Raw genomic sequence first — 27141 nt, forward strand, 5'->3', positions numbered from 1 at the left:
TGTTCAGGTCCAGTTTTTGAACAAGAAAAAGCAGAAATATTAAGGAGGAAGTTGCTAAATGGAAACAGACAGCCAACAGTGATCAGCTAAAAGCGTCCAGTGTTCATGGTTCAGAGAATTGTATAATCTCATTTTATTCTGGTCTAATTATTTTCTGTTTCATGGAAGTACTAAGCTTGGATGTCTATACTGGAAACTCAAACTTCTGTGTGGGTGTTCAGGTGCACACTTATCTGCCCCAAATACCCATTTTACATGCTTGTGTGCTGATAATAGATTTCTACTAATACTGGTCACTGTAAATGTTGCTTTCAGCTTTGTTTTCTTTATCAATAGGATCATTAATTGTTTAATTTCCCCCCCCCAGGTTCTTTCTTCCTTTTTCATGTATATTATAATACTGGCTACTTTAATCATTGAACGAATTAAACTGATCTCCTGCAAACATGGCAGACGAGGACCTTATTTTTCGTATGGAAGGTATTGATAATAGCAGACTGACTACAGCTGTCTCTGGAAGTTATACTGACGGTGATAGTGAGGATGAAGATAGTTATTACATCTGCCCTATAACAGATGACCCAATATCTAACAAAGCTATCAACAACAAAGTTGACAACTACTACAGCAACTTAGCAAAGAATGAACAGTACAGCTGCAGCTCTTCCCCTAGAAATTCATTCCATTTTAAGGTAAGCATTAGGCTCAAGCTGAAACGAGCTTCTGATCTCATTTAGCTGGCATAGGAAGCAAGGGCTCCAGCTTGCTAGCTGTTTCATTTCTTGTAACTAACAGTTTTCCATGAAAATCACTGCTATTTTTCCAGACCTGAAGTTAAATCCATTAAGCCAGTAACTTGATTGTGCTGTTGATTTGCTTCCTCTCCAGTCCAGTGGGAGCTCCTTATGTGCCACAATGGCTAGACCGAGCCTCAGACAGCACAGCTGCTATGGGCTGGCTACTTTAAAACACAAAAAAAATGGATTTGGAATTTGAAAGCTGGTTTTGATTGTAACACGGTCCTTTATAAAGGATTCAAAGCATTGAGCCTGAAAACACTGTGACTGGGGTAAGGCAAATCATTGTGCCATGAACCCATTCTTAATTTGTGGAAGAAGCTGAATTGTATTTAATTGTATTTTGTGGTGAGTCCCCTAAAATTTGGCACTAGCACCCAGATGTTAAATGTCAGTGACCTCCACCATGAGCTCCTGGCAGTATATTCTAGTTGCACTTGATTTTTTCAGCCTGAAGGCCTGACATAACATTGTGGAAGAGTCAGGGGCCTGCAGTCAGTGGCTGGATCCTGCACTCCCTACTGCTCCTTTCACTTGCACCATCCCATGCAAAGGGATGAGACCCATTGGCAGGATTTCTACTGGGTGTGTTCCTAGGAGGTGTGGTCTGCAAGGCAACCCTTGAATTGCCACATTTGGAGCATGAGGACTACAAGCAGCTTGTAGTTACAGTTTGACACACTCCTAATATACTCCATTTAAATGGGGACTCTGCAAACTTGTGACATGTCTTAGTCTTCATCTAGACTAGGTTTTAAAGGTGTTTGATTAACAAGCGTTAACTAACGTCTTGCGATACTTTGGATCTGTCTGTGCTGCAGGTTGTGGTGTCACACAGAGACATCCAATATAGATGGGGCAGCGAAGACTGTAATATGGGCTAAAGTTTAAAGACAGTTACGACACATTCAGTTAAGTTTTGCCTTGTCTACAGGACACTTTTAGAAAACGTTAGCTAGCATGTGTCAGCTGACATGTCTTAACAACACACCTTCTAGTTGGGTAAAACCTTAGGGGTCCATTTAGCACAGTGATAGTGAAATGGAAAAAATGATTCTTTAACAAGGCAGAATTTAACGTAAACTCACCTTGGTGGCGGACCTGTTTGGTCAGTGGCATGAGAAATGTAATAAGCTTCTAACTTATTTAGTATGTTATTAAGTGAGAGATTTTTAACTCCTATCTGTCAGTAAAGAGGTTGCCAGTTCACCTGAATAGACTTGTGTTCATATGTTCTGTGGATACATTTGCTTTGGGAATATGCATTTTGAAAATCAGCTTTGAAATAATGAAAAGCTAATCTGTTCAGTTAGTAAACAAGAAGAGAGCACTTAATTTGCCTTGTTAATTTTGCTATGCTAATGTTTCTCGTGTATTCTTTAGAGTGACATACAGCAACATTCTAAGCATGGCTCTGTGGTTGACCATAGTCGGGTAGGTTAAAATGAGATGTGATCAACTTACATTGTAGATGCTTTAAGACTTTTTTTTAATGGTATTTTTTATTCATTATTTTATTTCCTGAAAAAGCGGATACAACTCAGTCCATAGAAATCATCAAAGCAGAACATTGCTCATAACTTTTTTTGTTCTCTGGAATTTATCTTTTGTTCCTAAATAGTTACTTCCTTTATATTGTTTCTTCACATTGTTTCCTATTGTTAATAGAAGCAAATGTATACAAGAGCATTTTTATGCTGTTTCTATTTTCTGGTTTGTCCCACATGCATGATCTAGGGAAAAGCAGTGGGATGTTTATATAATGGGTGCTACAAATAATCTTTCTCTGTTGTATTCTAGTTTTCAGAACAAGTTTAGGGCTCAATTCTGTGCCCTAAACTCTCATTAATACTTGTTGGGGACATGTGGCGCCTTCCAGGATACAGACCAAGGAAGAATACCAGCCCCCAAGCTCTCCTGGCCTCTCTCTGTGTCTCTCTCTCTCTCACACCCCATGACACAATAATTCTTAGAAATGTGGGTGTGTACTTCAGTGGTGTTTTAAGGGAACATACATGTTTTTTTGTCTTGTTCCTCTCTTCCTCCACACCTGCCTTCAGCCCTAGGCAAATCAGCTGTCGCTGACTTGGGAGCTGTGTTGTAAGGCAGCTCTAATTGTCATGTGGTATGACAGGAACTTCCTTGAAAGTGGGAGATATTTAGGTTTTAACATTAGACTGGATGGGTATTTTGATTGTTTTTAGATTGGAATAGAACAAACTTGTTGCCTGTTTAAAAACTTACATTCTTTCATAAAGAAGTTCCTTCTGTTGCATGCTATAAAGCAAGGATTATCTGTAATGCATTTCAACACTGATACAGATTTTTACTGGGCTTTAGCTTTACTTTAGATTACTTCTCAAGTTTATTTGGAAATTAGAAGTATTTTTTAATTGTTCAAATTTAGTTACAGAAATAATAACCGGTGTCCCAGAAATCACTATTTCCTGCCTCCCATTCAGATAAGAGCCTGATGCAGAGTCTGGGAACTGCTGTGTTCTTTCCTCTCATTCACATGCTGCCTTGCAGAAGGAGTTTGGCATTTTGCAAGACTGCATCTCAGGGCCGGTATGAAAGGGAGAGACAGGAAAAGTGTCAAGAGAAAAACATCTAGAGTGATCTGTGGAGAAAACGCTCAAATTTTCAACATAGGGATTTGTAGAGTTACTGTGACTTGATGGAGACTGAAATAGCTACTTGTCTGGAACTGTAATAATCATCTATTTTCATTACATACTAATTTATTCTGCTTTTTCATCATGTGGTTTGGGGTCTTGGTTGTCAGAAGACTTTCTGATTCTGGATTTTTATGGTATAAAGCATTATTGTTCTTTACTTACGCTGCCAGCACACGCTAGCTTTGTTAACATATAATTCGCTTTAGTTAATTTCTCTGCTGATCTTAACAATGGCGACTAGCTGTGATTGCAGAGCGCTGTAATAGATGCTGCAATGATAAAGTTGTCACGCTGTGTGTGTTACACTCACTTTGTACCATTCTGATCTCAGAACAGTAACTTCAGAATGAAATAAAGAAATTGCAAATGAAATAAGAATCCAACGTTTTAAGTTTCTAACCTCAGTATGATTGGATTTGAAACTGTAACATGTGACATGGTGGTTTGTGCCTGGCCACAACCAAATAGTGGTAGAAGAGGGGAACGGTCTCAAATGTGGTCTCATCCTGTAGAGAAATCTGTACTGCCTGGTCCCAGGACTGTGCCTTACTGATTCCTTGTGGGCAGCAGGGGCTGTGCAGATTCCTTTTCAGCACTGGGGAACACATGCACTAGAAAATTTGACTGGGTTGTTGTTTGATATAAATAACCTGCTAGTTTTCAACTTCTATAGGAAACCTGGAAACATGCCATTGAGAAAGCTAAGCACATGCCTGATCCCTGGGCAGAATTTCATCTTGAGGACATTGAAACAGAATATGCCACGCGTTACAGGTCTGTTTCTGCTTCTAATACTGACATTAGATTGAAGTAGCTTACATGGCTATTTTTCAGACGGTTGCATTAATTTTTCCTCCAAGCTCCGGATAAGTAGCTCCGGATGGAGAAGTATCTACAGTATCCAAGGCAAGAGCATATCTAAATTGAAACTACCCAGGATTTTAGAAAGACTGAGCTCAGTCAAGAAATTGTGACATATTCTAATTGCCCCCACATTAGTTGCTTGTTAAGGCTTCATGAGAAATGGACGGGAAATAAATGTGAAAGGGTTTTGGCTGATTTTCTTTGCAAGTCTGCGGAATGATTTCAATAAGGAAAGTGATACAATTGATTCTTTTTTTTTTTTTTTGAAAGCTGTAAACAGATCTGCCGGCTCGTAACACTCTGTTCCTTCCTAAAATAGTAGTTTCTTTCTTGCATGTACATGCAGCTCTGCTGCCTGAGGCTGGAATGTAAACCCTTAAAAGGACCAGAACACCACGGAGTAGCCTATGTGCCGAAACCAGCCCAATCTCTCACCTCCAGACAGCCTTTCAGGCACATGGTTTGCAAGGTGTATCTACCACACAGCTGTGACATGTTTGCATGCCTTCAGATATGAGGAACTGACTTATGCTGACTACTTGTATATTTTAATTATGAAAGTGCAGCTTCGGGGTTATTGCGATAATCAGATAAACAAAGAAAGAAATATCCCCCTGACATTGCTGTAAGACTGTACAGTGCAGACCATTGAAAGGAGACATCTCTACCAGGGAATGGCTAGCATGGTTTTCATAAAACAGCATCTGAGTTGGTCAGGGAAGCCAGGCTTTAGGCAGTGGCGCACTGCTGACACAATAGTTCTCAGTTATCTTGTTCATGCACTTGAAAATTGGAGGATGCAGGGTGGGGCAAAGCTACCTGTGTTTTTTATATTCTGTGGATGTGCTGAGACTTGCTTATATCCTGGTGCAACTCTGAGCAGCTTTGAGGTGTCTGATTTATGATATGCTTCCCACGGTCCATTTCTGTTCTTGTCCCTGATGTGCCTGCAAACATCCCCCATACCAAGACCTGGGAGCAGCTTAGAGTCCTTATTCTAACCTAGTGCCACCAAGAAAGAGCTGCTGTGCAGCAGGGAAATGGCTCCAGGAGCCATTTCCACCCCCTCTTACAACTGCCAGAGCAGCATGAAGGAGTTCTAATGCCAGACCAAATCAGAGCCAACCAATAGTGTAGACGGGGCTTTAGTTTGCTCTGAGCTGTCAACCTGAGGTATAGTATACTAGAACTAGCTCAAAGGCTTCAAGTGAGCTAAGCCACATGGTCCTCTGAAGAGGCTGCTCCCTGATTGACAGACAAGCCCAGGGTGAATATGTGGGGTTGAAAGTTCTTGAGGATAAACAACACTTCCCCAGTCAGGGTTAGGCATGATGAGTGCACAAACCTCCTTTGGTTCTTTGTGCATTTTAATCAGAAACCCTAATTTTGATCTTTGCAGATACAATGCCGTTACTGGAGACTGGGTCAAAGATGAAGTTCTAATCAAAATGGCTGCACAAGTAAGAATGTGCCCGTCTCTTTCTTCTGTTACTGTCATAAGCAACCATATTTTACTTCCTCCCTAATGTAGAAGAAGGAAAGCTGACTCTGTTTCACACAGGAATTTCCAAGCTTCTCATTTTTTGTTTTATCCCTTTGCTTTCCTGTTATGTTCAGTTCACAACAGCTTTCATTCCACTGGGATAGAGAAGAAGGCAGGGCAGTCCTTCCCCAGCCCAGTAGTAACTATGCATGGGTCAGCCAGAGACGGAGACTGTGAGGCTTTCACTCCCTTTTAGGAGCTGGGTCTGCTGTCTCAGCAACATTCCTAGTTCCTGCTGGCCAGGGAAATGTGGATGGAGCCAGGACTTTAATTACAGCTCCCCACCTGGCAGCCAGTCTGCTTTTATCTGTTATGCTTCCAAGTATTTTCTGCTCTTAGGATAAAATACTGCTTGGATTTTTTTGCAGAATAAGTTTGGGGCCCCCACCACCCACTTAAATCATGGTGTGAGTTGAGAAGCTGTGGATGTTTTTTGCTCTGTGCTTCTGCAGAAGTACCTGGACTTTGGCAAGATGCAAGTCTTAATGTCACATCTGACATGTAGGGCTCAGTTAGGGGTTGGGGATTGTGAAGTCACCTGTTTGGGGCAGTGGCTTGTGAGCTCACTTTAAGCTGGACAGGTATTTGATTGATGCCTTAAAGCAGCAGCCAATTGGTTCCGCTTTAGAAGGAGGTTTACTCTAGATGCCTTTATCCAAATTCCGCTTCCCTGCTTTTAGTCCTGATCCCCACTTCTTGGCTTTTGGTCCTAATCCTTAGACCTTCCTCTCCAGTGGTGTTTTCTTCAGGTTGTCTGGGAAGTGCTTCAGCATCTCTCACAATGTAAAGGGGCGATGTGGAAATTTTAATTATTATTAGAGATTAACTCCATGCAAGTGACTGTGTGCTTTTTTTCCCTTAGCCCTTTGGTCGTGGAGCAATGCGAGAGTGTTTCAGAACGTAAGTGTCTGCTGGCTTTTTCCTTTGGGATTCCTGGGAGTATTTCTTGTCGTTGTAAGCATCACTTTGACATGGTCAGGGAGCTTGCAGAGAGTAAAATTCCCTACTAGGTGAGAGCATGGCTACTATAGCTGGGTGGAGAACTACATCCCAGCTCTAGGATGAGCAGAAAGCTTTTCAGCTATGATGTCTTGCAAGTGCCAGGCACAGTTGTAGCTGTTCTTTCCTTCTCCCTATATCTTCTGAGATCCAGCGTAGGGAACAGACCACTGAAGGAGCTGCCTGCTGCATTTGCTGGGGATAATTCAGTGACTGTGCTCCAGGAAAGCATGGAAATGCATTGAGAGGTTGAAGCACAATATTCCATGATGCTTCCATGGGACAGGTACCTTTGCATCAGCTCCAGTGCAAACATAATCAGCAGTTAGATCTGTAAAAATGAGGACTGGAATATACCACTTCCACAATCCACTGTAGCCCAGCTACTCACTCAAACGCAGAAGCAGGTTCATCATGTCTCATTCTCAGCGGGTTCCCAATTGGCCGGAACATTTGATGTAGGCAATGTCTTTAAGTCCAAACACAGGCTCAGGGTTATACAGACTTGAGGGAAAGGAATAGCTGGATTCAGGACAGTCACAGAATGCCTTATTTCAACCAGAAAGTGAAATTTGGATCAGATAGATTTTAGACTAATCATTGTGATTCTGGGTGGAGTGGGAAGGTTTTTTCCAGCAGGGTGAACTGATGAATGAAGAGGATTTTCCTTTGCTCAGGAAAGCTTGAGAATACTGCTGTGGACACCAGCACCTTTGGTGAACCAGTTTGTGCCAGAAGAATCACTTTTCTTTCAAGCCTCCAGATATGAATGTCTCCTGGAGAATGAATGTAATGCAAGTTTTAGACAAGCTCCTCTGCTTTTCCAACATTGGCATATAAATAATTGGATTTAACATTTGGTTTCACTTGTGGGAGGGAGAGCAGCTTCTGTAGCTAGAAGTTCAGTGTTTTGGATATTCAGGACAAAGGGACAAAATAGCCTTTTGCCCCACAACATGGATTGGACCAAATGGTTTCCATTCTTGCAAAACGAGATGTAGTTACACATAGGAAGCAACAGACTTTAGTTTGTCAGCATCTTGCTTTCAGCTCCGGTTCCTAAATGACCAAATTGCTCTTTTGAGTTAGTGACTCCAGGCTCTGTAAATGCAAATGGCATCTCAGCGGCCCGTCATTTCCTTTGGCTTCTGTTCTTGAAGAAGTTTAATTCGTGTTTGTTCAGTGTCTCTTCCCCTGGATGTGACAAAGGGTCACTGGCAGCAATGCAAAGATATTGTCTCCTGTGTTCTTGCAAGCTCCATGTGACTCCAGACATGTCTTTCCCATGCTTACCATTTCCTCCAGATAGCCACTGCTGCACTCCCAGCTTGGCTAGACTTGCTTGCTAGATCATTGCTTCCAAGCTAGTCTGTCTGTAGTTTCTGTAATTGCCTTTGTTAAATGCAGACAGAAGGACCCTGCAGGCCTTTTTCTTTCCCTGTTGTCCCACACAAATAGGCACAGTTTGCATTAGGAAGGGAGCAAGGTCCAAATTGGAAGCTGCCTGTGACTGCTTAGAAGCTCTTAAAAGCCATTTATTTTCTCTATCTGACTTGAATTCAGGCATCCTCTATAGTTTCCTATGCACATGTATTAATCCATCTGTTAACATCTAGCAGTCCCATACTCAGACTCTGTCTTCACTTTTGAGGCATTCATACCTTAGGGACTTCTCCATCAGAAAAGAAAGAACTCTTGTCTGCAGTACTAGTTCCTGGGATGTTAGGGTTTGAGAGCAGCAGCTCTTGTGTTGTAAAAGCAGCAGGCTACCCTATCAGAGGAGAGGGCTGTTTCCTCTCATAGTTTTAAAATTACCTGCCATGCCCTTTAATTTTCTGCAAGACAAGATGATTGGCTTTGGCTTTTGATTGGTTTGCTTAAGGCAAACACTGTGATCTCATGCTCTCTGTTTGAGATAAAAAAGGAAATGGAAGAGTACAGAGCAATAACATGCTATGGTAGCCAAGCCACAAGGCTGCTTTGGCATATTGGTGGGAAATGTCTTTCAGCCTGTCACAGAGATTCAGGCAAAATTCTGCTTTCTCCAAACTCTTTATATGGGCTAAAAGCTGGGCAGTTCTGTATTCCTTGAACTGGAGTATTTGGGAACTCTCACAGGTTTAGATGCAGATCTACGCTGCTGTTCATTTGTGGAGCCTTCAGCTTTTGGTGTGTTTGGAGGCAAGGAATGGGGAATATTGAATTGAAGATCTCAGTTGCCCTTTTGCCCACATTTGGTTTGTGTTGCAGGAAAAAGCTGTCCAATTTTTTGCACACTCAAAACTGGAAAGGTGCCTTCAACTATGTTGCCAAGCGATACATAGAGACCGTTGACAGGGATGTATACTTTGAGGATGTCCGACTTCAAATGGAAGCAAAACTCTGGGGAGAGGAGTATAACCGGCACAAGCCACCAAAACAGGTATGTTAAAGTGCACACAGAATCAATAAGCAAACACAGCCTTTCTGCATTCAGAGGGTAGACTTTCAAAGCAATTCAGAGAGGGTTTAGCTCTGTAGTTAATTGATCAGAAAAAGCTATACCTTCTACTGTGAACTTCTATTAATTGTGTTCTGGGGGGTGAAATAAATAAAGTAGTTTTGTGTGCAATAATATAGGTTGAGTGTGTGACTGTGCAGATGCACTCCCAGAGAGCAGACAAAATTAAGTCAAATGGGCTTGGATGGGTCTTCTGGACATCTGCTGGAACCATCTGGGTGGTGAGTGCCTGGGAACAGTGGGGCAGGGGTAGCAGGGTGGGGACTGGCAGGCCAGGGACTCGCATGGAGGCAGTGGGCAGACAGCAGTAGTCCCTGCTTGGCAGGTGCTAAAAGGCAGCTGGAACCAACCCCGTTATTGGCCCCTGCTGCATCCCCCTCCCATTTCCCCTCTTCCTCCTTCTCCTTCTCCCTTCCTCCATCCTACTTGCCTTGTCTGTTACCAGACTTCTCTTCCCTGCAGAGCCAATCAGCAGGCCCCAAAACCCACAAAATCAGGCTCGGACCATACAGGGACTAGGAAATTGCTGGTCCCCTCATTCCTGACCTCCAGGACCCAGTTCTCAAGACCCTACTTACCCCAAAAGGGTGCAGAAAGCAAAGTGAGTCTGAGCCAGCCTTGGCTAATCTCAAGATTCTCAGGCCTTGCCCCTTCCCCCGTCCCTCCAGACAGGGCTTAGGGTTTTGCTCTAGGCTAGATCAAAAGTTTTTCCCAGTGTGAAAATCCTGGATTTTAGTTTGTCTAAATTCTGCTTCTATGAGGAGAGAACAGTGTTGTGAGGGTGATGTTTTACATATCAAATGCTCAGAGGCTGAAGAGAATTGTCAATGGAAAAGACTAGAAGCTAACCAAGTGAGACTAAGTTCAAGTGGATTTTCCCTAGGGCCAAAAGCAATTTCTCTAAGGGCCTAAAACACCTGAATGTAAAAGGCAAAGGTGGATATCAGTCCTTCACAGAGAATCCATTCCTATAGCTTGGACAGTAGTTACTCAGGTTCCATCTTGTATGTTTGTATACACAGGTAAAGTAGTGAAATCAAATAGGAAACTGATGTGCACTCAGAATTTTTCAGAAGGGTTTATTTATCTACTGCTGTTTCAATAAACAGTTTCAGTAGGTAATTTTTTGGTGACTGCTACTGTATGTAATTCTGCAACAACTTGAGAAGCATGTGACTCCCCACTCCTCTTATTAAATAAACAAGCCTTGGCAACTGCTTGCATCTTTTTATTGCCAAAGTTTGCCCAGTTGCACCATTCCCATGCTTTATTCTTGGTGTGAGCAAAGTGCTCTTTTAATCAGCGCTTCTTCCCTTTCCCTTCCCAGGTGGATATTGTGCAGACCTGCATTATTGAAATGAAGAACAGGCCTGGAAAGCCCCTCTTTCATCTGGAACATTACATAGAGGGCAAATATATCAAATACAACTCCAACTCTGGTTTTGTACGGGACGACAACATTCGTCTTACCCCACAAGTGAGGCTTCAACCCTTTTCTGAGTACTTCCTGCCTACTGCAAGGATTTTCTTGGCTTCACTTAAACAGCACTTGTTATTGCCAAGAAAAGACGCTGCAGATTTTCCAGGGTGATGTGGAATTAATTTATTCGGTCACAGCACAGGCTCTGTCTATGCAAGGCCTGATCCTGCAAGATGCTAGAGGGTTGCCTCCTGGCTCTGTTTGATTTCCCTAGATGTTGAAGGTGTTCAGTACTTCTCTGGAAGCTTTCAGCACCGTAAAGAACTGAGTTGTATTTTAGTTGCAGTGTACAGTTCTGACAGGCTCGCAGCCTCTGTACCAGCCAATGGGCATGCCCTACCTCTTGAGCCACATCATATCTAGGTCTATTGTCCCACCCAACTTGCTGTTTTTACTGGATTTTCCTCTGGTGGTAGTGATTAGTGGTCCCTGTATGGCGCAGGGCAACTCTATTGGCACATCTGCAGGGCTTCTCCTCCCCTACACCCCATTCTACACAGATGTTTATGATCAGCCTGGGTAACACTCAGATGTGATGATGGGGCTTTCTTCTCCTGTGTTGGGGCCTGATGAGGATGATGGCTGCAGGGGGCTTGCGGCTGTCCTGTTTTCTCCAAAAATTACAACATAGCTGAAAATCCAAATTAAATAGCTTGGATGATACAGTGAGCAAGGCAATGATGTCCCCATACCAAGTGCTTTCCTTATACATGTGGGTGCCTCAGTGCTCAGTGCAACTTCCATTCACCTACCTATTAGGCTTGCAATACCTCTTGGTGGGCTGGCTTTCTTGTCCAGGTTCTGCCCATCCTGCCACCCAGCCAGGTATGGTAATGCTGTGAAGCATGCCCCGCTATGCCTACCTGAAGGTTGTGGTACTACCAATTCACCCTGGCGCACTCTGGGTCCAGAGATGCTGTTCCAGGACGTGTGGTGCCACGGGGTCTCCGTGCCAGGTTTTTCTCTCATCAGATGCCCTCTTTGCCCACTGAGCCACCCTATTTCAGCCCCACTTGAGCTGTGTATTCCAGCGTGGGTCCCCATGAGTTCTGGAGAGCAGTGTTGGGTTTGGGCTGTGCAGCCCACCAGCTGCTTCAGTTGAGCTTGCACGTGGTCAGGTCCCCAGTGCCCCATCAGTGGATGGTCTTCCTGGGCTTTCCTGGTAGTTGGTTATAGCTAGGTTAGTCTAAGGACATAAGCAGACAAGGTTCTTTGGGTAAATGTGGTATCTTTTATTAGACCACCTAAATTTACTTAAATTTATAAAAGATATCATGTTTACCCAAAGAACCTTGTCTGTTTATGGACTTTCCCAGGGAACTTCCCAGGGAGCCTGTCACAGCATCCATTTCAAGGAGAGATTTTGCTACCAGAAGTGGTATCAGGCCTTAGATACTGCAAAGAGTTGTGCTAACTTAGTATAACCAGAGGGCCAGACCCTTACATGATATAGCTCATTGTATAAATCAGCCTTTCTCTATTGACTTCAGGCAGCTTACAGCACCTGAAGATAATCCCCTGAATAAGTGACTTGAGTCTTTTCTGGTTATATTTCTTTTATTTATATAAATAAAGCTGCAAATTTAAAGAACCCAAACAAAACAAAACACAGCAGATAAAACCCATCAACTAATGACTTAACACTACTGGGTCTAATGAAAGAACTGAAAAATAATGGTAGTATGCACAAAGTGATCAGCATTTTAAAACTTTTGGTGTTTGCTGTGTTGCTTAATGTGGATGGAGGTTTAGTTTCTGATTGATCTTTTGCACAGTAAATCAGCACTATCCTTTTTAGAGGTTGGGAACAAAATGTTTCATAAGATTAGCTGCAATAACAATGTTTATCTAACTTCCCCCCACCCAAGCCTTGCAGTGCCCTTCTGGGGGCCTTCCCACAAGGTTCCAAACAGTACCGCTCTGATAAAGCCCACAAGAGAAGGTTAAGGGGGGACCTTGTGGCCTGCTACAAACTGGTCAGGGGGGATCAGCAGGTATTGGGGGAGTCCCTGTTCCCCCGTGCGCTGCCAGGAGTGACCAGGAATAACGGTCACAAACTGGCGGAGGGTAAGTTTAGATTAGATATTAGGAGGCGCTACTTCACAGTCAGGGCGGCTAGGTCCTGGAACCAGCTTCCAGGGGAAGTGGTGCAGGCTCCTAGCCTGGGGATTTTTAAAAGGAAGTTAGATGAGCACCTTGCCGGGGTCATCTGACCCCGGTGCTCTTTCCTGCTAAGGCAGGGGGTCGGACTAGATGATCTACCTAGGTCCCTTCCGACTCTAGCTACTATGAAACTATGAAAGAAAAAGAGTTTTATGCTTGGCACACTTTAAATGCAGTATTCACAGAGCTGCATTTTAGTATCCCTAGGGCCAGATTCCCCATCCATACAGTGGGACAGCTCACAAAGGCAAACCCAGAGGTAGAAAACCTCTGTGAAGATGCTTGCGTTTCCCTTTGGCAGAGATGGACTGGGTTTTGCCCAACCACAGAAGAAGCAGTAGGTGGCACTCTGACTACATAGCTGTGAGACCAGAGGTATGCGTCTATCTGTGAGGAGGCTCTGTGACTGCAGTGGCTTAGACCACACTGCTGCTCTTTTTAGCCTTGTCCTTCATGAGAGCTGTTTCTGCATCCCATGTTTAAGAAGGAGAGATAATGGAGGTCATAATAAAGAAGGATGTGATGATGCATTTCTCTCTTGGCTCTCTCCTTTGGCCTCTTTATACCCACCTCCTGGTTCATCCCCTCCCTGTTTTGTAGGCTGAGGAAGCCATGGCATAGAGACACTTGACCCCCACCCTTTCCATGTAGGTGATCTGTCTGTGGGTCCCTCTCCAGGGAAGGCTTTGAGAACAGTCCCCCGAGCAAGTATTTACATGTAAATTTACAATACTGCCTTTAAGTAATGTTGTTACTGAGGATAAGGCTTGGATGCAACGTGCAGGGCTGTGTTCAGTCAAACAATTTGCCCTTAATTCAAATTAAAGGCCACATCTTTTTAGCTTTAGTCACATGAGCCATCTCATCAACTTCACACAAATAACTGAAACACGATTTGTGCTCTCTTAGCTTGACCCTAGACACATCCGATCCTGGGGAGTTGTACCTTGCACTTACAAAAAGGAGAAGTTTGTGATCACATATGTCTTTTCAGTCACTGCTTGCTAGAATCCTTATACTTAACACCTGATCTGATTCTCTTGTGTGTTCCTCTGTCTTTAAACTGGTCTGTAAGCAATGGGCCAGGCCCAAGATAAATTAATTACCTTTAATGTGTGATCCTAAGCACATTTAAAATGGAAACAGTCACATATGTTGTGACTTTCGCTCCCCTGCTGCCTGCCCATTGATGGGGTTTTTTTATTTCCCTACAGGCCTTTAGCCACTTCACATTTGAGCGTTCAGGACACCAGCTTATTGTTGTTGATATCCAAGGAGTTGGAGACCTGTACACAGACCCTCAGATCCACACAGAGAGTGGTGCAGACTTTGGTGATGGCAACCTTGGTAAAGACATTTGTGCTCCTTAATATTTTTATTAGTAGGTTTGTTTTTTTTCTGCTGTTCTTGTTTCAGCAGTCTGCTGAGCACTCATAAGGCTGCCAGAGCAGGCAGGTTCCTGCTGGATAGAATGCAAACAACTAGGACATTTATTGTGTCCTTGGAGTGGGAAGACACCCCCTTTGTCTGTGATGTGCTGGCAGAACAAGGGATCAGCAATGGGATTTCTGGTCTTGATTCAGAGTACCTGATTTAAAAAGAGAGGTGTTTTTGCCTCCTGCCAGCTGCATTGGGAAACCAGGAAAGTAATGAAATTACCAAGTTTCCTGCAGTTTGAGAGGAATAATTCTGGTTGTTTAAATTCCTTGCTGAATCACAAGAATGGATCCAAGCAGAGAAGGTGTTGTAAGAGTCTCCTGCAGGGCAGTAAATTCAGCTGTGTTTCTCAGGACATTCATGTATTTCTATTGTTTTGATACCACCTATGTCCTAGCTAGAGTTTTTGAGGATTTAACATTGTTACAGATGTCAAGACAGTTTATAGTGAAAAGCTCACGGATTTTAAAAAATAAATTTTAAGAGCATGCATGTGTGTGAAGAAGCACCTTTTTAAGCCTGCAACTTTTCACAGTGAAAATTTCCTTTTTAAATTCATCTCTCTTCTTTTAACTCACAACCTTATAAGTTCTTGTATTTTTTCTAAAATCTAAAAACTTTCCAGAATGTAGTTATCAAAGCATCATGGCTACATGGATAATTTCAAGGACAGGGTTTTAGGGTTCTAGTTCCTAATGTCCCATCTATCATGTACAACTTAGGTAAAACCTTTCTTCACCTATATCCTCAGGTGTACGGGGTATGGCCTTATTCTTTCATTCTCACTCCTGCAACAAGATTTGCAAAAGTATGGGACTTGCACCTTTTGATCTTTCATCCAAAGAGAAAGATGCCTTGGATCACAGTAACAAGCTGCTTGTAAGTGCTTGCTGCAAAAAGCTTAATAAAAGAGTATGAGAAATCTATAGTAACTTGAAAAAAGCCGTGTAGAGCAACGGAAATCCCCAGAAAAGAGACCATAATTACAATGCTTACTTTACACTTGGCCCCTGAACTGATGCTGTAAACTTAATCAGCATGAAACCCTATAGCATATTCATCAGATATATGTTTAAGCATTCAGCCCTTAGGAGGTTCTGTAGATCCTGTGGATAAAAGGTAATTATGGAACAAAGGTTATATGTGCAGAATACAGTGTGGTGCTGTGCAGAGATACCTGAGCTCTCTTGGCCAAGGAAGCAGTTTCTTAGCAGAGCTAATTGGTTTGGGCAGGGCACCGTGCTGAGTGGCTCTATTGCTTCTGTTATGCCAGTTGCTTCACTTGATGCTAGCTCAGGTATCTCTGCATGGTACTGCAGTGTGCTGTGTTAAAAAGCGAACAGTTGGATTATTTGGGTGCATCTAATTAGACACAAGTCCAGTTGTTAGTTAGGTGTATTCTGTTTGATTGAAGCATGTAGAATCTGCTCTAAAACTTTGGAGTGAAATTCAGCCTAGTCGATCGTAAAATTCCTTCTGACTTCATGAAGTTCATCTTTTGTGAGGTTTAAAGCATATTTATGCAGGGGTGGATCTGGGGCGGGGGAGGGTGCAGTGGTATAGATGTACTCTCCCCTTCTGCTGCTGTCCTCAACTGACATGGGTGCAAGGGGAGTCCCAGTGTCTGCTTCTGTCCTGCTTCAGCTCTGAGCTGTGGCTGCTCAGGGTGCCAGGTACAGCAGGGAGAAGCAGTAGTGAATGGATTTTCTCTGTTTACACCTGGTGCACCCCCACTGTGATTCCTGCTGGCAGGTGGAAAGTGCTGGAAGGAGGAAGCCAACCCCCACTGTGGTTCCCAGTTGATACAAGCATGGGGTGGGAGGGAAGCATAGAGCCACTCCTGACCTACTCCAGCTGTAGGCCCCAGGAAGCAGCTCTGCAGGGTTCCAGGCTCAGCTGGGAACAGGTTCAGCATGCAGGTTCCTTCTTCTGGCACCTGCTTCCAGGCAGTGGGGGACATGCTGGGAGGGGGTGACTGGGCACAAAGCAGGCTAGAAGGAGGAACTGTTGATGTCATTGCCATCAGCCAAGCCTTGCATACTGCATAGCTGCTCCCTCCAGCCCCCAGCAAGAGTAGCTCTTGTGTTCAACCCATGTATGGGTCAGCTGGAGATGGAGGCTATGTCTCCCTCCTCAAGCACCTGATCCCAGCCCAGCTTCTGTGGAGCCCTTCTCAGCCTGGGAGCTCCAGCTGCTCCTTATCTCCACCCCCATGTGGTCTGAGGGACAGTGTGCTGTGCCCTCTTTAGGAAATTCTAGATGTGCCCATGCATACATGCAAGCTTATAGAAGTATGGATGCACATGTAATCATCTGACCACATGCATGAAGCCATTGTTAAATACATAGTTTAGTGTGCACTCCTTATTCAGAGGGCAATGAAGAAAAGTGAGAGTAATAGGACTTTCATATTGCTTCTCCTAAGGAATCTGCTCAGACAGTTGTACGTGGCACAGAGGAAAAATGTGGCAGCAACCGGGTGAGGACAATCTCTGGTAGTCGGCCTCCTTTGCTTTTCCGTTTGTCTGAAAACTCTGGAGATGAGAGCATGAGCGACATGGCATTTGACTCTTTGCCCTGTTCTCCTTCCTCAGCAACACCTCACAGCCAAAAAATGGACATGCTCCGTAAGTCCAACTGTGTGTCTTCTCTGCATATAACATTGTAAAACCAAGTTTGCAGTTCTTCGACATTTTAACAAAAACACTTCTTATTTTTTCAAGTGTTTGGTTACTTACTTACAGAGTCTGATTTACTGCAGAAGTTCCGTCTGCCCCTTTCTACATCTAAATATTTCTGCTAAGTCATAATAAAACCCCAGCTATGTCTGTTTATAATTAATGATGCGCTCACTTCTTTGAGATGCCTTCTTGAAAACACTTTAATAAAAGTCAGATTCCATTATGTAGCACTTCTGCCTGATACATGATCATCTACAGTATTCCCAGAATAATAAACAAAATGTTATTCTTCCTAGATTGGCCTGTGTTCAATGAAGTGGATAATTTGGTTCACAAAGACCACGATCACCTTGATAACCAAAGGGTATGTGTGCTGCTGAGAGAGGATGAGTTGTCTGTTCCTTTAGTAAATGCACTGCCTCTGGACTTTATTCAGGAAAAAGAAAGCAAAGCCCTCTGTGTTCAGTGCTGTTGGTCCCATCACACATATGATATTTTCAATTTTAAGCAAAAAGAATATAATTTTTTCTTACTGTTCTTCCCAGAGTTCACTTGCGTCCAGTGAATTTTAATAGCAAAGGTGTTAATGTGTTTTCTTGCCCAGATGTCACCTTCTAGGGCTTTTGCAGGCTACTGTGGTATGAAAGCCTGACAAAATCCCTACTGATTTTATGTGTGTAGGCTGGGTAGAAAACCTCACCTGAAAGAACAACTACAGGCTTCTGCAGGTTATTTAACTAGCCTACCCAAGGCCATAGCAACAGACATTGCAGCTGCTTCTTCACTGGCTACAAAACATTCGTGAAAAGATATAAGGGGATGAGACTGGAAGGGACCAGGAGGTTTATCCAGTACAGTCCCTTGCTATTACATTAAGTAATCCTTATCTTAAAAGCAGACAAGCTTCATGGAAATTGATGCCTGTTGTATGAGGTTCTTGCAAGAAAATGCACTAGTGTTATGAAACTTTGTTTATGTTGTTGCAGGACTTTGAAAATGGTGGGGACAGTGGCTATCCCAGTGAAAAGAGAAGTGATCTAGAAGAAATGGATCATCGAGAAAAGGTAAAAAGCTTTATTTTGGATTTCACAGTGATCTGAGGCTCTTTCTCCCATTTTAAGGTGTTTCAATCAAAGAATGTATGTATGTAATTACATCCTGTCATCTGACTTTTGCAATGAATTAATGAAAAATTATAGGAAAGATGTTCCTGTATATTCTAAAATAGATTGTTCAACTTTCATGTTTACAATTTGCTTTCAGGGAAAAGAGAATTTGCAACGTGGAATCTCCTACAAAATAATAAATGTGATTGCTGTTGGTTCATATGGTGCTTTTTGAGGTCTGAAAGCACGTCCTGTAAAGAGTTTCCAATTATAATGGGACTCTGAGTGTGACTTTCAGCTCCTGATGTACTGCATATTATGTGGTCTGGCGTATTTTAGAAGTTAAGACTGCAGTTGGTCATTAATACACTGGTACAGAATTCTTATTTCTAGACTTTAAACTTGTAAATAGCTTTTTGGTTGGTGCCTTGTAAGTAAATGCAGCTCTGCTTCCATGTGTGGTCAGACCATTTGCAAAAAGAGAAGTTTATCTTTGAGGAGGCAGGAATAAGTGACATTTTTGTTAGTTTAATAGAATAAATCCAGTTTGTATGAATAATGTTTTGGCACTATAAGTTTTACTAGCTCAACTCAGTTTCTTTTCTATACTGCAAGTCACTGGGAAAAAACCCAGCCTAAGCTGTTTTCATCATTAACATAATTGGGAGGAAATTGTTTGTAGTCATATCATAGACGGTACACATCAGACGTAAATTAAATTATGTAAATCTTTACATTAACATAGGGCCATTCAAACTACCACCGAAGACAGGAATCTGATGAAGACAGTTTGGGAAGTTCTGCAAGGGTAAATAAAACAAATCTTTGCAGACGGTAGTTAACCATTCTGGTCTCTTCTTTATGTTCCATCCCTTGTCATCTAATTTCACATTGCTACGTCAGACCTTAATTTTCATTCCTTTTAATTATTTTACATTACTATTGACACACATGTTCTTTCTCTTTTTTTTTTAATTTTTCAATTAGAGAAGTGCTGTTGTAAATAACGCTCCCATGAACTCCAAAAACAGTCCCTGGAATAAACCAGTAATTCTGCATGAATTTCCCACTGACATAATTTTCACTTCTTCTTTTCTCTCGCATAACTAGATTTTATTTGCTTACCATGCTATATTTATTGCATTGTGTCCTGTACATTGTTGGGTGATTCTTTTTTTAAAGCCTGTAGTTTTTGGGTGTCAGAATAGTTGTTACTACTATATATTTTTTCTGGTGAAAATATTTTTTTGATATTTCTGAAAAATGCAACTCTTTTTATGATTATCTATTTATCATTTTTTCTGTGGTTGTAAATTAAAAGAGATTTTTCATAGCAATCCATAATTATTTTTGTTATTTAGGATTTCCAAACTCCTTGCAAAATTTATACAATCTTTGTTGTTGATGCAGAAAATAAAAACATTTATGGATTGAAATTCTACATCAGAAACATACATTAGAGGGTTCTCTTTAATAGATTTGATTTTGTGCTAATGGTACCTATCCACCTATGGATCTGAAAAATATACTTTCCTTAAGAAATTTTAGAGAAAATTCTAGTTTGGGTTGGACAGACCCAGTAAACACTGACACACATATTTGCCTAGCAAGTATAATGTTTTTAATCGGGTTTTTAGTTAAAGCTGTGTTGGGCTAAGGACATAGGCAGACAAGGTTCTTTTAACAGATGTGATATCTTTTATTAGACCAACTGAGTAGTTGGGGAAAAGTTCTTAGCAAGCTCTCTGGTGCAATCATCCTCATTCAGGCATAGGGAGTCTCTGCTCTACTTAGACTCCAAGAAATGCGAGTAGACTTTAATCGGGTATTTTTCATTTGTCCCTAAGCATAAGCAGTATTTAAAATGTTGTTATTTAAAGCTTCAGTCCTGCAAAACACTTAAGCCCAGGCTTTGCTTTCAGCATGTGAGTATCCCTAGCACTATTCACATACTGAAGTTAAGCAAGTGTTTTGCTTAGTCTTGGTGCTTTGTTTTAGCTACTGTTCTTTACGGAGCGCTTCTTGCTAATTGCATTAGGATGATAGAAAAGGAGCTGCTATGAGCTTTTGTTTAAAAAAGCGATTGCCTGTGCCTTTTTAAAGCAGCATCCTAAATTAAAAACACTTGCTAATAAAACAGTAGATTTAATGGACTCTGATTTCTGCTTGGTAATGTATGGAAGTAGCTTAGTGCCCTTTTATTTTCAAGTACAAAGTATAATACACTTCTTCCTCCCCCGCTTTTTTAGGTTAGTGTAGAGAAATGGAATCTCTACAACTCTTCCAGAGTCCACATCCATAGACCATCCTGTGTTGCTGAGGAAATTCAACGACTCAATGCACTTCAACTTGAAAAGAAAATTGGGAAATCCATCCTGGGGAAGGTACCAATGGTTCTATTTATTGCTTTTTCTTTCCACTTGAAAAATATATTTTGTGAATTATTATTTATATAGCAACCCGCTCCTCTTACCAAGGTAGGACGTGTTCAGACAGAGAAGCAAAATACTGATATGCTGGGGGAGGGTCTGTTAGCCCTTGGGTCACCTGGCCTCTGGGGTAGTCTACCTGAACCCCAAACATAGGATCCATATCCTGATACTCCAGGCAAGTTAGTTAATAAATTAGAGGCTGACCAAAAGGTTTAATATACCTCAAATTGTGTGTAGTGAAATCCTGGCCTGAGATGAGGCCTTGCCCTTGACTTCAGTGGAGCCAATATTTTAGTTGTGCTAAGAAACCTTTCCCACTTTTGGCAGATAGGAAAAGGAATGATACATCTTTTCCTCTACCCTGAGGTGACAAACAAATGCTCTGTTGGTCAGATCTGGTCCACAGAGCCTCTTAATCTGGCCCACCAAGCTACTGGTGGACGCTGAAAACTAGGTGTGGCCTGCCACAGAATCCTGAGCCCTTGGACCCGACTGGGCACAGCCGTCAGCAGCAAGCTTGGCCACCTCTGGACTCACATTTCTGGACCCCTTGCTGCTGCCACAGCTGCCAGTGGCACCTGCAGTAGTCCTCATGCCTCTGGCTCGATCTGGTGCCCACAAGGAAACTATCCCATAGTCTGGATCCGGCCCAGGGCCCTAGGTGAATTTGACATCCCTGCTGTACCCCCAGCAGCATTTGCAAAGAGATGTAAGCTAGAGCTTCTATGAAGCAGATCCTCTCCTGTTTGCTATCAAAGCCTTAGAAGCAGGAAGTTCTAAACCTGGCTTCCTGTAGATCACATTTGCTCCTAGACTTGGGTCCTACCATTACAGCATTTTTAAAGGCCTAAGGTACCTAACAGATCCACTGAGACATGCAACTGTCCTCCAAATCCTAGTGGGCTGACAGAGTTCCACTAAGTTACAGTTTGAGGTACATTAATGAGGGGGAAAATTTATGTAACAGCTGCCAGCTGTGTCTTTTAGCCCAGGCAGTTGAGGCTCATAGACTGCTTTGTTACCCTTCCACTAGCAGTGAAAAATCACACTGTGTAAGTGGTTTATACTACTGTTTGCCACTTGTGTATGTTCTGTCTGTTTGCACCCTGGATTATCAAATAGGCCACATCGTACAAACTTACTGTGCTCTTGCATACACATTTGCTAAGCAGTTAAGTCCCTGACTAATTTTAAGCATATGAGTAGACCTGTTGAAGTCAAGGGGACAGGTGCCAGGCTGAAAGATAAGCATGTATATAAGTGCTTTGCTGAATTAGACCAGCAATTTTATGTGCGCTCAACTTCTCTAAGTGGCATCCTATATGCTGGGTTGCAGGTTCACTTGGCCATGGTCCGCTACCATGAAGCTGGACGATTCTGTGAGAAGGATAAGGACTGGGATCAGGAAACTGCTCTCTTTCACCTGGAGCATGCTGCGGATTGTGGGGAGCTGGAAGCCATCGTTGGGTTAGGACTCATGTATTCCCAGCTGCCGCATCACATTCTTTCAGAAGTCACTTTAGAGGTAAACAAAAACTCCCAAAATGGAGACCAATCATATGGCATCTTTTGTGTTCTGTCTTGACAAAAGGATAGGAGAATCATGCCCAGAGACTATAATAATACTATGCATTTTACACATTTAGAAATCCCAGACCTTCACCTGAAAAGAAGAAAGATCCTTTGTGGCTAAGGTGTAGGACTAGAAACCAGAAAGCCTGGTTCAGTTCCTGGCTTTGCCACAGATTAGTTGTTTGACCTTAAAGAAGTCATCAAGGTACACATTTTCAAAAGTGGTCTCTGATTTTTGGTGCTTCCATTTTTGGTGTCCAGCTTGAGACAGACTGGATATGAATTTCAGGAAGTCCTGAAGGCACATAACTCCTGTGGAACTGATGCATGGTGGGGGCTGTACTGGCAGCTGGATGAAGAAATGCATAGTGGCATGTTAGCATTATCCATTTTAGTGGGGTTTTTTCTGCTTTTACCTTAACAGGACACAAAAGAAAACAGAACAAAAGGATTTGATTATTTACTAAGGGCTGCAGAAGCTGGAGACCGGCCTTCCATGATTCTGGTAGCCAGAGCATACGACACGGGTATAAATCTTGGTGCAGACAGGTATGGTGTAGCAGTATCCATGTGTGCAATACACAGAAGTGAACAGTTAATAGCGGTATTTCACTGGTATAAGCAGTTTGGGACTGCAATGTTTTGTCAACACAAAGAGGAATGTTTACAAACTGAAAGCCATATTCTTCCTATGTGCATGTCCCATCAATGTGAATGGAGGCTGGATGTGCATTTCTGAGTTTCTGTTACATTCAGGATGTCTCTGTAGGCTTTTATTTTATCTGGAGAAGTACCAGAGAAGCCAAACTATACACTGGTTTATTGGGATGTTATCAATGAGGCAGTATTAACAAGAGCAGCTACATACAGCAGAGAATACACGAACTTACTCCCAGGTGGTGAGGTCTCAGGGTTTGAGACAAGTTCCAGACTCCTATACTTCTGCCTATATGTGTAGGAGTTTTACACAGGTATACAGCTTAGGTTCAAATTTCTGTATTCCCTGTCCATTCTTCTGAGATAAGAATCTCTTGGCTAATGCAGTAGGAAGCAGGGAAAGTCATGGCCTGTGACATTAAGAGCTTAAATGGGACTTTTGCAAGCCAGCACCCTATGGTGAACTTCACTTTTGTTTATGTTAAGGCTTACTGATGGTGATGCCTTTCTCCTCTGAAACTGGTGGTAAAACTGCCTTGGGCCCCAGTAGAAATACATTTGTCTTTTTTAAAAAGAAGGATCTCTGGAGAAAATTAGTGCAAGAGACATTGTCAGCATGACCTGCAGTCATTTAAAAATGAATTAAAATAATTTGGGGTGCTGTACCTACTCCTAAATTATTTTATGCTCACATTTTTCTATTTTAAAAAGCATTGTTTTTTCCCTCCCATTACTGTAAGAAACATCCAGCAAAAGGGAAACAGATGGATTCATACAGGGGAAATAATGAAACAATCATGAAAAAAGTGCTATTGAATATACTCTCTCTCTCTCTCTCTCTCTCTCTCTCCCTCTCTCTCTCTCTCTCTCTCTCTCTCTATATATATATATATATATATATAAAAAGAATATCCATTTGTAATTAATGTCAGTCATCATAACCTTGTCACCTATAACAATACTAGCAAACAGAATTCATGTTATAGTTCAGTTAGAGTGCAGTTTTTAAGGCCTTTTAAATCCAAGATGAGTTAAAATTTTAAGGGAGAAAAATTCTTAAATTGGCAAATCTTTTTTTTTCCACATGGCAAACACTTCATTTTAAATTTAAAATGACCGATCCCATTTTGGACCACTTCAGTGACAATATATTTTTAAGGACAGAATGAAGTAAAGCCCATGAAATTCAGAGTTTAGAATAGAAAGAGTGACACAGAGTTGATTTTAGCAAGGTAGCTATGACCTGAAGACATGTGATTTGCGAAGTGCTAACCAGCTTCTGCTTACTGATTTTTGTGTATTTTGTAAGAACTTTTTTATATTTATAATATAGACCAGCTTTCTGAACACAGAAGATGATGGATTAGGGACTTTGTTCCTCTTTCTGTTGCTTTATTAGTAATACCAATCTTAGAAAAGGACAAATTATTATATCTATTTATGTCAGAATCCCAGGGGATCAGATTGCCTGGATTTGAGGGGCAATTATTATACTCTCCCATAATCCTCACCCCAATGCTTTGAAATCGATTCCCAGCTTTAATGTTTTTTTCAAATGCATAAAGACCAGAGGTGTAACTCTTACCTTTTAATAATATCTCAAGTTCTAGTGCACAAGAAGGCAGCCTCCAAAACCAGGATTAACTTGCTGAACCAGAACAGCCTGGTAGTTCATCTCTGTGAATCCCATGCAAAGTGACTTCTGCCTCTTTCATTATAAGGGCTGTGATGTAGATTCTGTGGAACTAGCTACACACTTCCATGCAAGCTCATGGTTAAGGCCTCTGCAGATAGTATCAGGTCATTCAGCACTGTGCCAAACTGAGCTCTGTAACTCCAGAGAAACGTACCTCAATTTCGCATATGCCTGTCCTTTTAAGAGGTTGCAGCTAGCCCTGTTGACTAGTTGTTGTTGTGTAGAGGCTACTGATAAGGTAATAGCCCAGTGCGAACTTAAAAACCTTAAGTAGAAGAGCAGCAGCTTAGCAAACTGTGTGGGAACAGTTGTGAGCCAGAGGAAAGCAGTAGGCTGAACTGCTGACACCATGGAGATTCCAGACTGCTCCGCTAAGGCCAGAACCACACGGGTCCCCTCGTGATGTCCAGGACAAAACAACAGGATTTGTTTGCTTATTTGTTTCAAGACTCTTTTTTATCTGTGTAGACTACCTGAAGAGAGAGCTCCTCAGGAAGCAAAAGCCCTCTTGGAGAATCTCACAGACAAGGCAGCTTACTTACACTATTGTAACTCTTTTTTTTTTATACATCAGAGTACAAGACTGGAAGGAAGCCCTTCACTGGTATAATGCTGCACTCAACATGACTGACTACGATGAAGGGGGTGAATACGATGGAACTCAAGATGAGCCCCGATACCTGCTCCTGGCGAGGGAAGCTGAGATGTTAATGACAGGACAGTTCAATCTGGACAAGGATCCACAAAGATCAGGTAGGTCATGGCCTTGGACAAGTCTTATTGGTGGATTGGTATATTTAACCATGTTTTGTACATCTTCTTTTGCTAAGGGGGGAACTGTGTACATGCAAACAATGACAGATGGCTCAGAGACCTCAGGAGGAGTATTGCATTTTACGGGTTAATACAGCAAATTCATCTGACCTGAAGCCAGTGACTAGCAGAGTTTTCCAGCAGCATTTTAAGTGTCACCCGGCCCCTACCTGGATACATTCAAATATGAAGTGAAAGCAGCTTCAAATACTTTATAACCTAGAGAGATTAGGATATCCTCTTGGGAGTGGAGGGACATGAGCCAGCCTCTCTTTCCTTCTGTTCACTGTTGTGTGCAAGGCCAAGCAGTCAAGTCTGCTACTGGAGGTGAGAGAGATGAAGAACGCAAAGGGGTAGGGGAGAAGCTGAGGCTTAAACACTGCTGAGCTGTTTGGCACTGTCAGGATTTGGCAGGGCAGACATTTAAGTGTCATGGGCTTGTAGGGGTCTCTGAGATTAGACAGCAGTTAAGTGAGGATTTTAAGGAACCATGTTTTGGCTGCTGCTTCCTAACTTGGCAGTTAGATGTCTAAGTCCCATGGTGGATATGGGAACCACTGAAGGCAAGAGTTCCTAAAACCTGTAAGCTTCCTTTACCTACCAGACCACAGATCTTGTTAGGCACTGGCTGATCCCCAAGTTAAAACACTTGGGTATTAGCCAGTGGTTCCCTGCTTTAGAGATGAAACTAGTGGCCTCATCTAATACAAGGTAAAACTGAAGTGAGCAGAATGTGAAATACTGTTGGTGCAGTAGACCAGCATTTCTCAACCTGTGTGTTGTGACCCAAAAGGTCACAAGAATATATGAAAGGGTCGAAAACAAAATTAAAAAATGGATCAACAAACTTTAAAAAAATAATTCTCTTTTAAAGGAGAAAAATGTGGGAAACTGGCTTTTCCCTTGCAGGCTGGCAGAGTTCCAGTTTGCAGGGGGCTGCTTGGAACCCCCCACCTGCCTCACACACTCGGGCCTGGGATCTGGGGGTGGGGGACAGCGGGTTGGGAGTGAGGGGCACTGGCCATTGATGTTTACAAATGGGTCCTGGTACAAAAAAGGTTGAGAACCACTGCAATAGACAATTGGATATGCAAGTTCTGATCCTGCAGAATAGTGAGTCTTGAATGATAAGAGTACAGAGCACCCTTAACTTCAATGGGAGTTGAGGGTGCCTGGCACCCTACATGAAAAGAAAAAGTCCTTTTTCAAGCATATAGGTAGCAAGAAGTCTCAGGGTAACATTGGACCCCTACAGGGCAGGGCAGGGCAGTTGGTGATGGACGTGCGAGAGAAGGCAGAGCTCTTCAACAAGTTCTTTGCCTCCATGTTCCTGTCCGCTGACAAGGGAGTGCTCTCAGGTGATAGCGTAGAGAGGCCCGGGAAGGATGCGAGTCCCCCAACTGTTAGTTCAGACCTAGTTAAGGATTACCTGGAGGGCTTGGATGTGTCCAAGTCGGCGGGCCTGGATAACCTTCATCCACAAGTGCTGAGGGAATTGGCTGGTGTCATTGCGGAGCCATTAGCACGGCTGTTCGAGGACTCCTGGTGCTCGGGCCAAGTCCCTGAGGACTGGAAAAGGGCCACTGTGGTCCCTATTTTCAAGAAGGGGAGGAAGGAAGAGCCTGGCAACTACAGGACAGTCAGCCTCACTTCTATCCTGGGGGGAAGGTCTTGGAAAAAATTATCAAGGGCCACATTTGTGAGAGCCCTGCAGGGGAAGTGA

General features: G+C 42.6%; 1 protein-coding gene across 3 annotated transcripts in view; it reads left to right on the forward strand.

The window, feature by feature from the left end:
• EEF2K (eukaryotic elongation factor 2 kinase) overlaps positions 1-27141 on the forward strand; it is a 42920-nt gene that overhangs the window by 10889 nt on the left and 4890 nt on the right. Inside the window, exons 2-18 of one of the 3 annotated variants that reach the window (XM_090023208.1) lie at positions 368-692; positions 2181-2231; positions 4149-4249; positions 5739-5799; positions 6745-6782; positions 9132-9303; positions 10709-10858; positions 14239-14371; positions 15213-15340; positions 16887-17088; positions 17439-17506; positions 18129-18206; positions 18994-19056; positions 20498-20632; positions 22017-22205; positions 22677-22801; positions 25180-25358. In XM_090023208.1, the coding sequence (XP_089879334.1) occupies positions 447-692; positions 2181-2231; positions 4149-4249; positions 5739-5799; positions 6745-6782; positions 9132-9303; positions 10709-10858; positions 14239-14371; positions 15213-15340; positions 16887-17088; positions 17439-17506; positions 18129-18206; positions 18994-19056; positions 20498-20632; positions 22017-22205; positions 22677-22801; positions 25180-25358 (2119 nt within the window). In that variant the 5' untranslated portion in view covers positions 368-446. The remainder of the gene's footprint in view (positions 1-367; positions 693-2180; positions 2232-4148; positions 4250-5738; positions 5800-6744; positions 6783-9131; positions 9304-10708; positions 10859-14238; positions 14372-15212; positions 15341-16886; positions 17089-17438; positions 17507-18128; positions 18207-18993; positions 19057-20497; positions 20633-22016; positions 22206-22676; positions 22802-25179; positions 25359-27141) is intronic. The other 2 variants (XM_090023211.1, XM_090023209.1) reach the window with 2 other exon arrangements.

Source organism: Crocodylus siamensis, chromosome 12, assembly GCF_052110815.1.
Source record: "Crocodylus siamensis isolate JL-2025a chromosome 12, ASM5211081v1, whole genome shotgun sequence".
NCBI lineage: Eukaryota > Metazoa > Chordata > Crocodylia > Crocodylidae > Crocodylus > Crocodylus siamensis.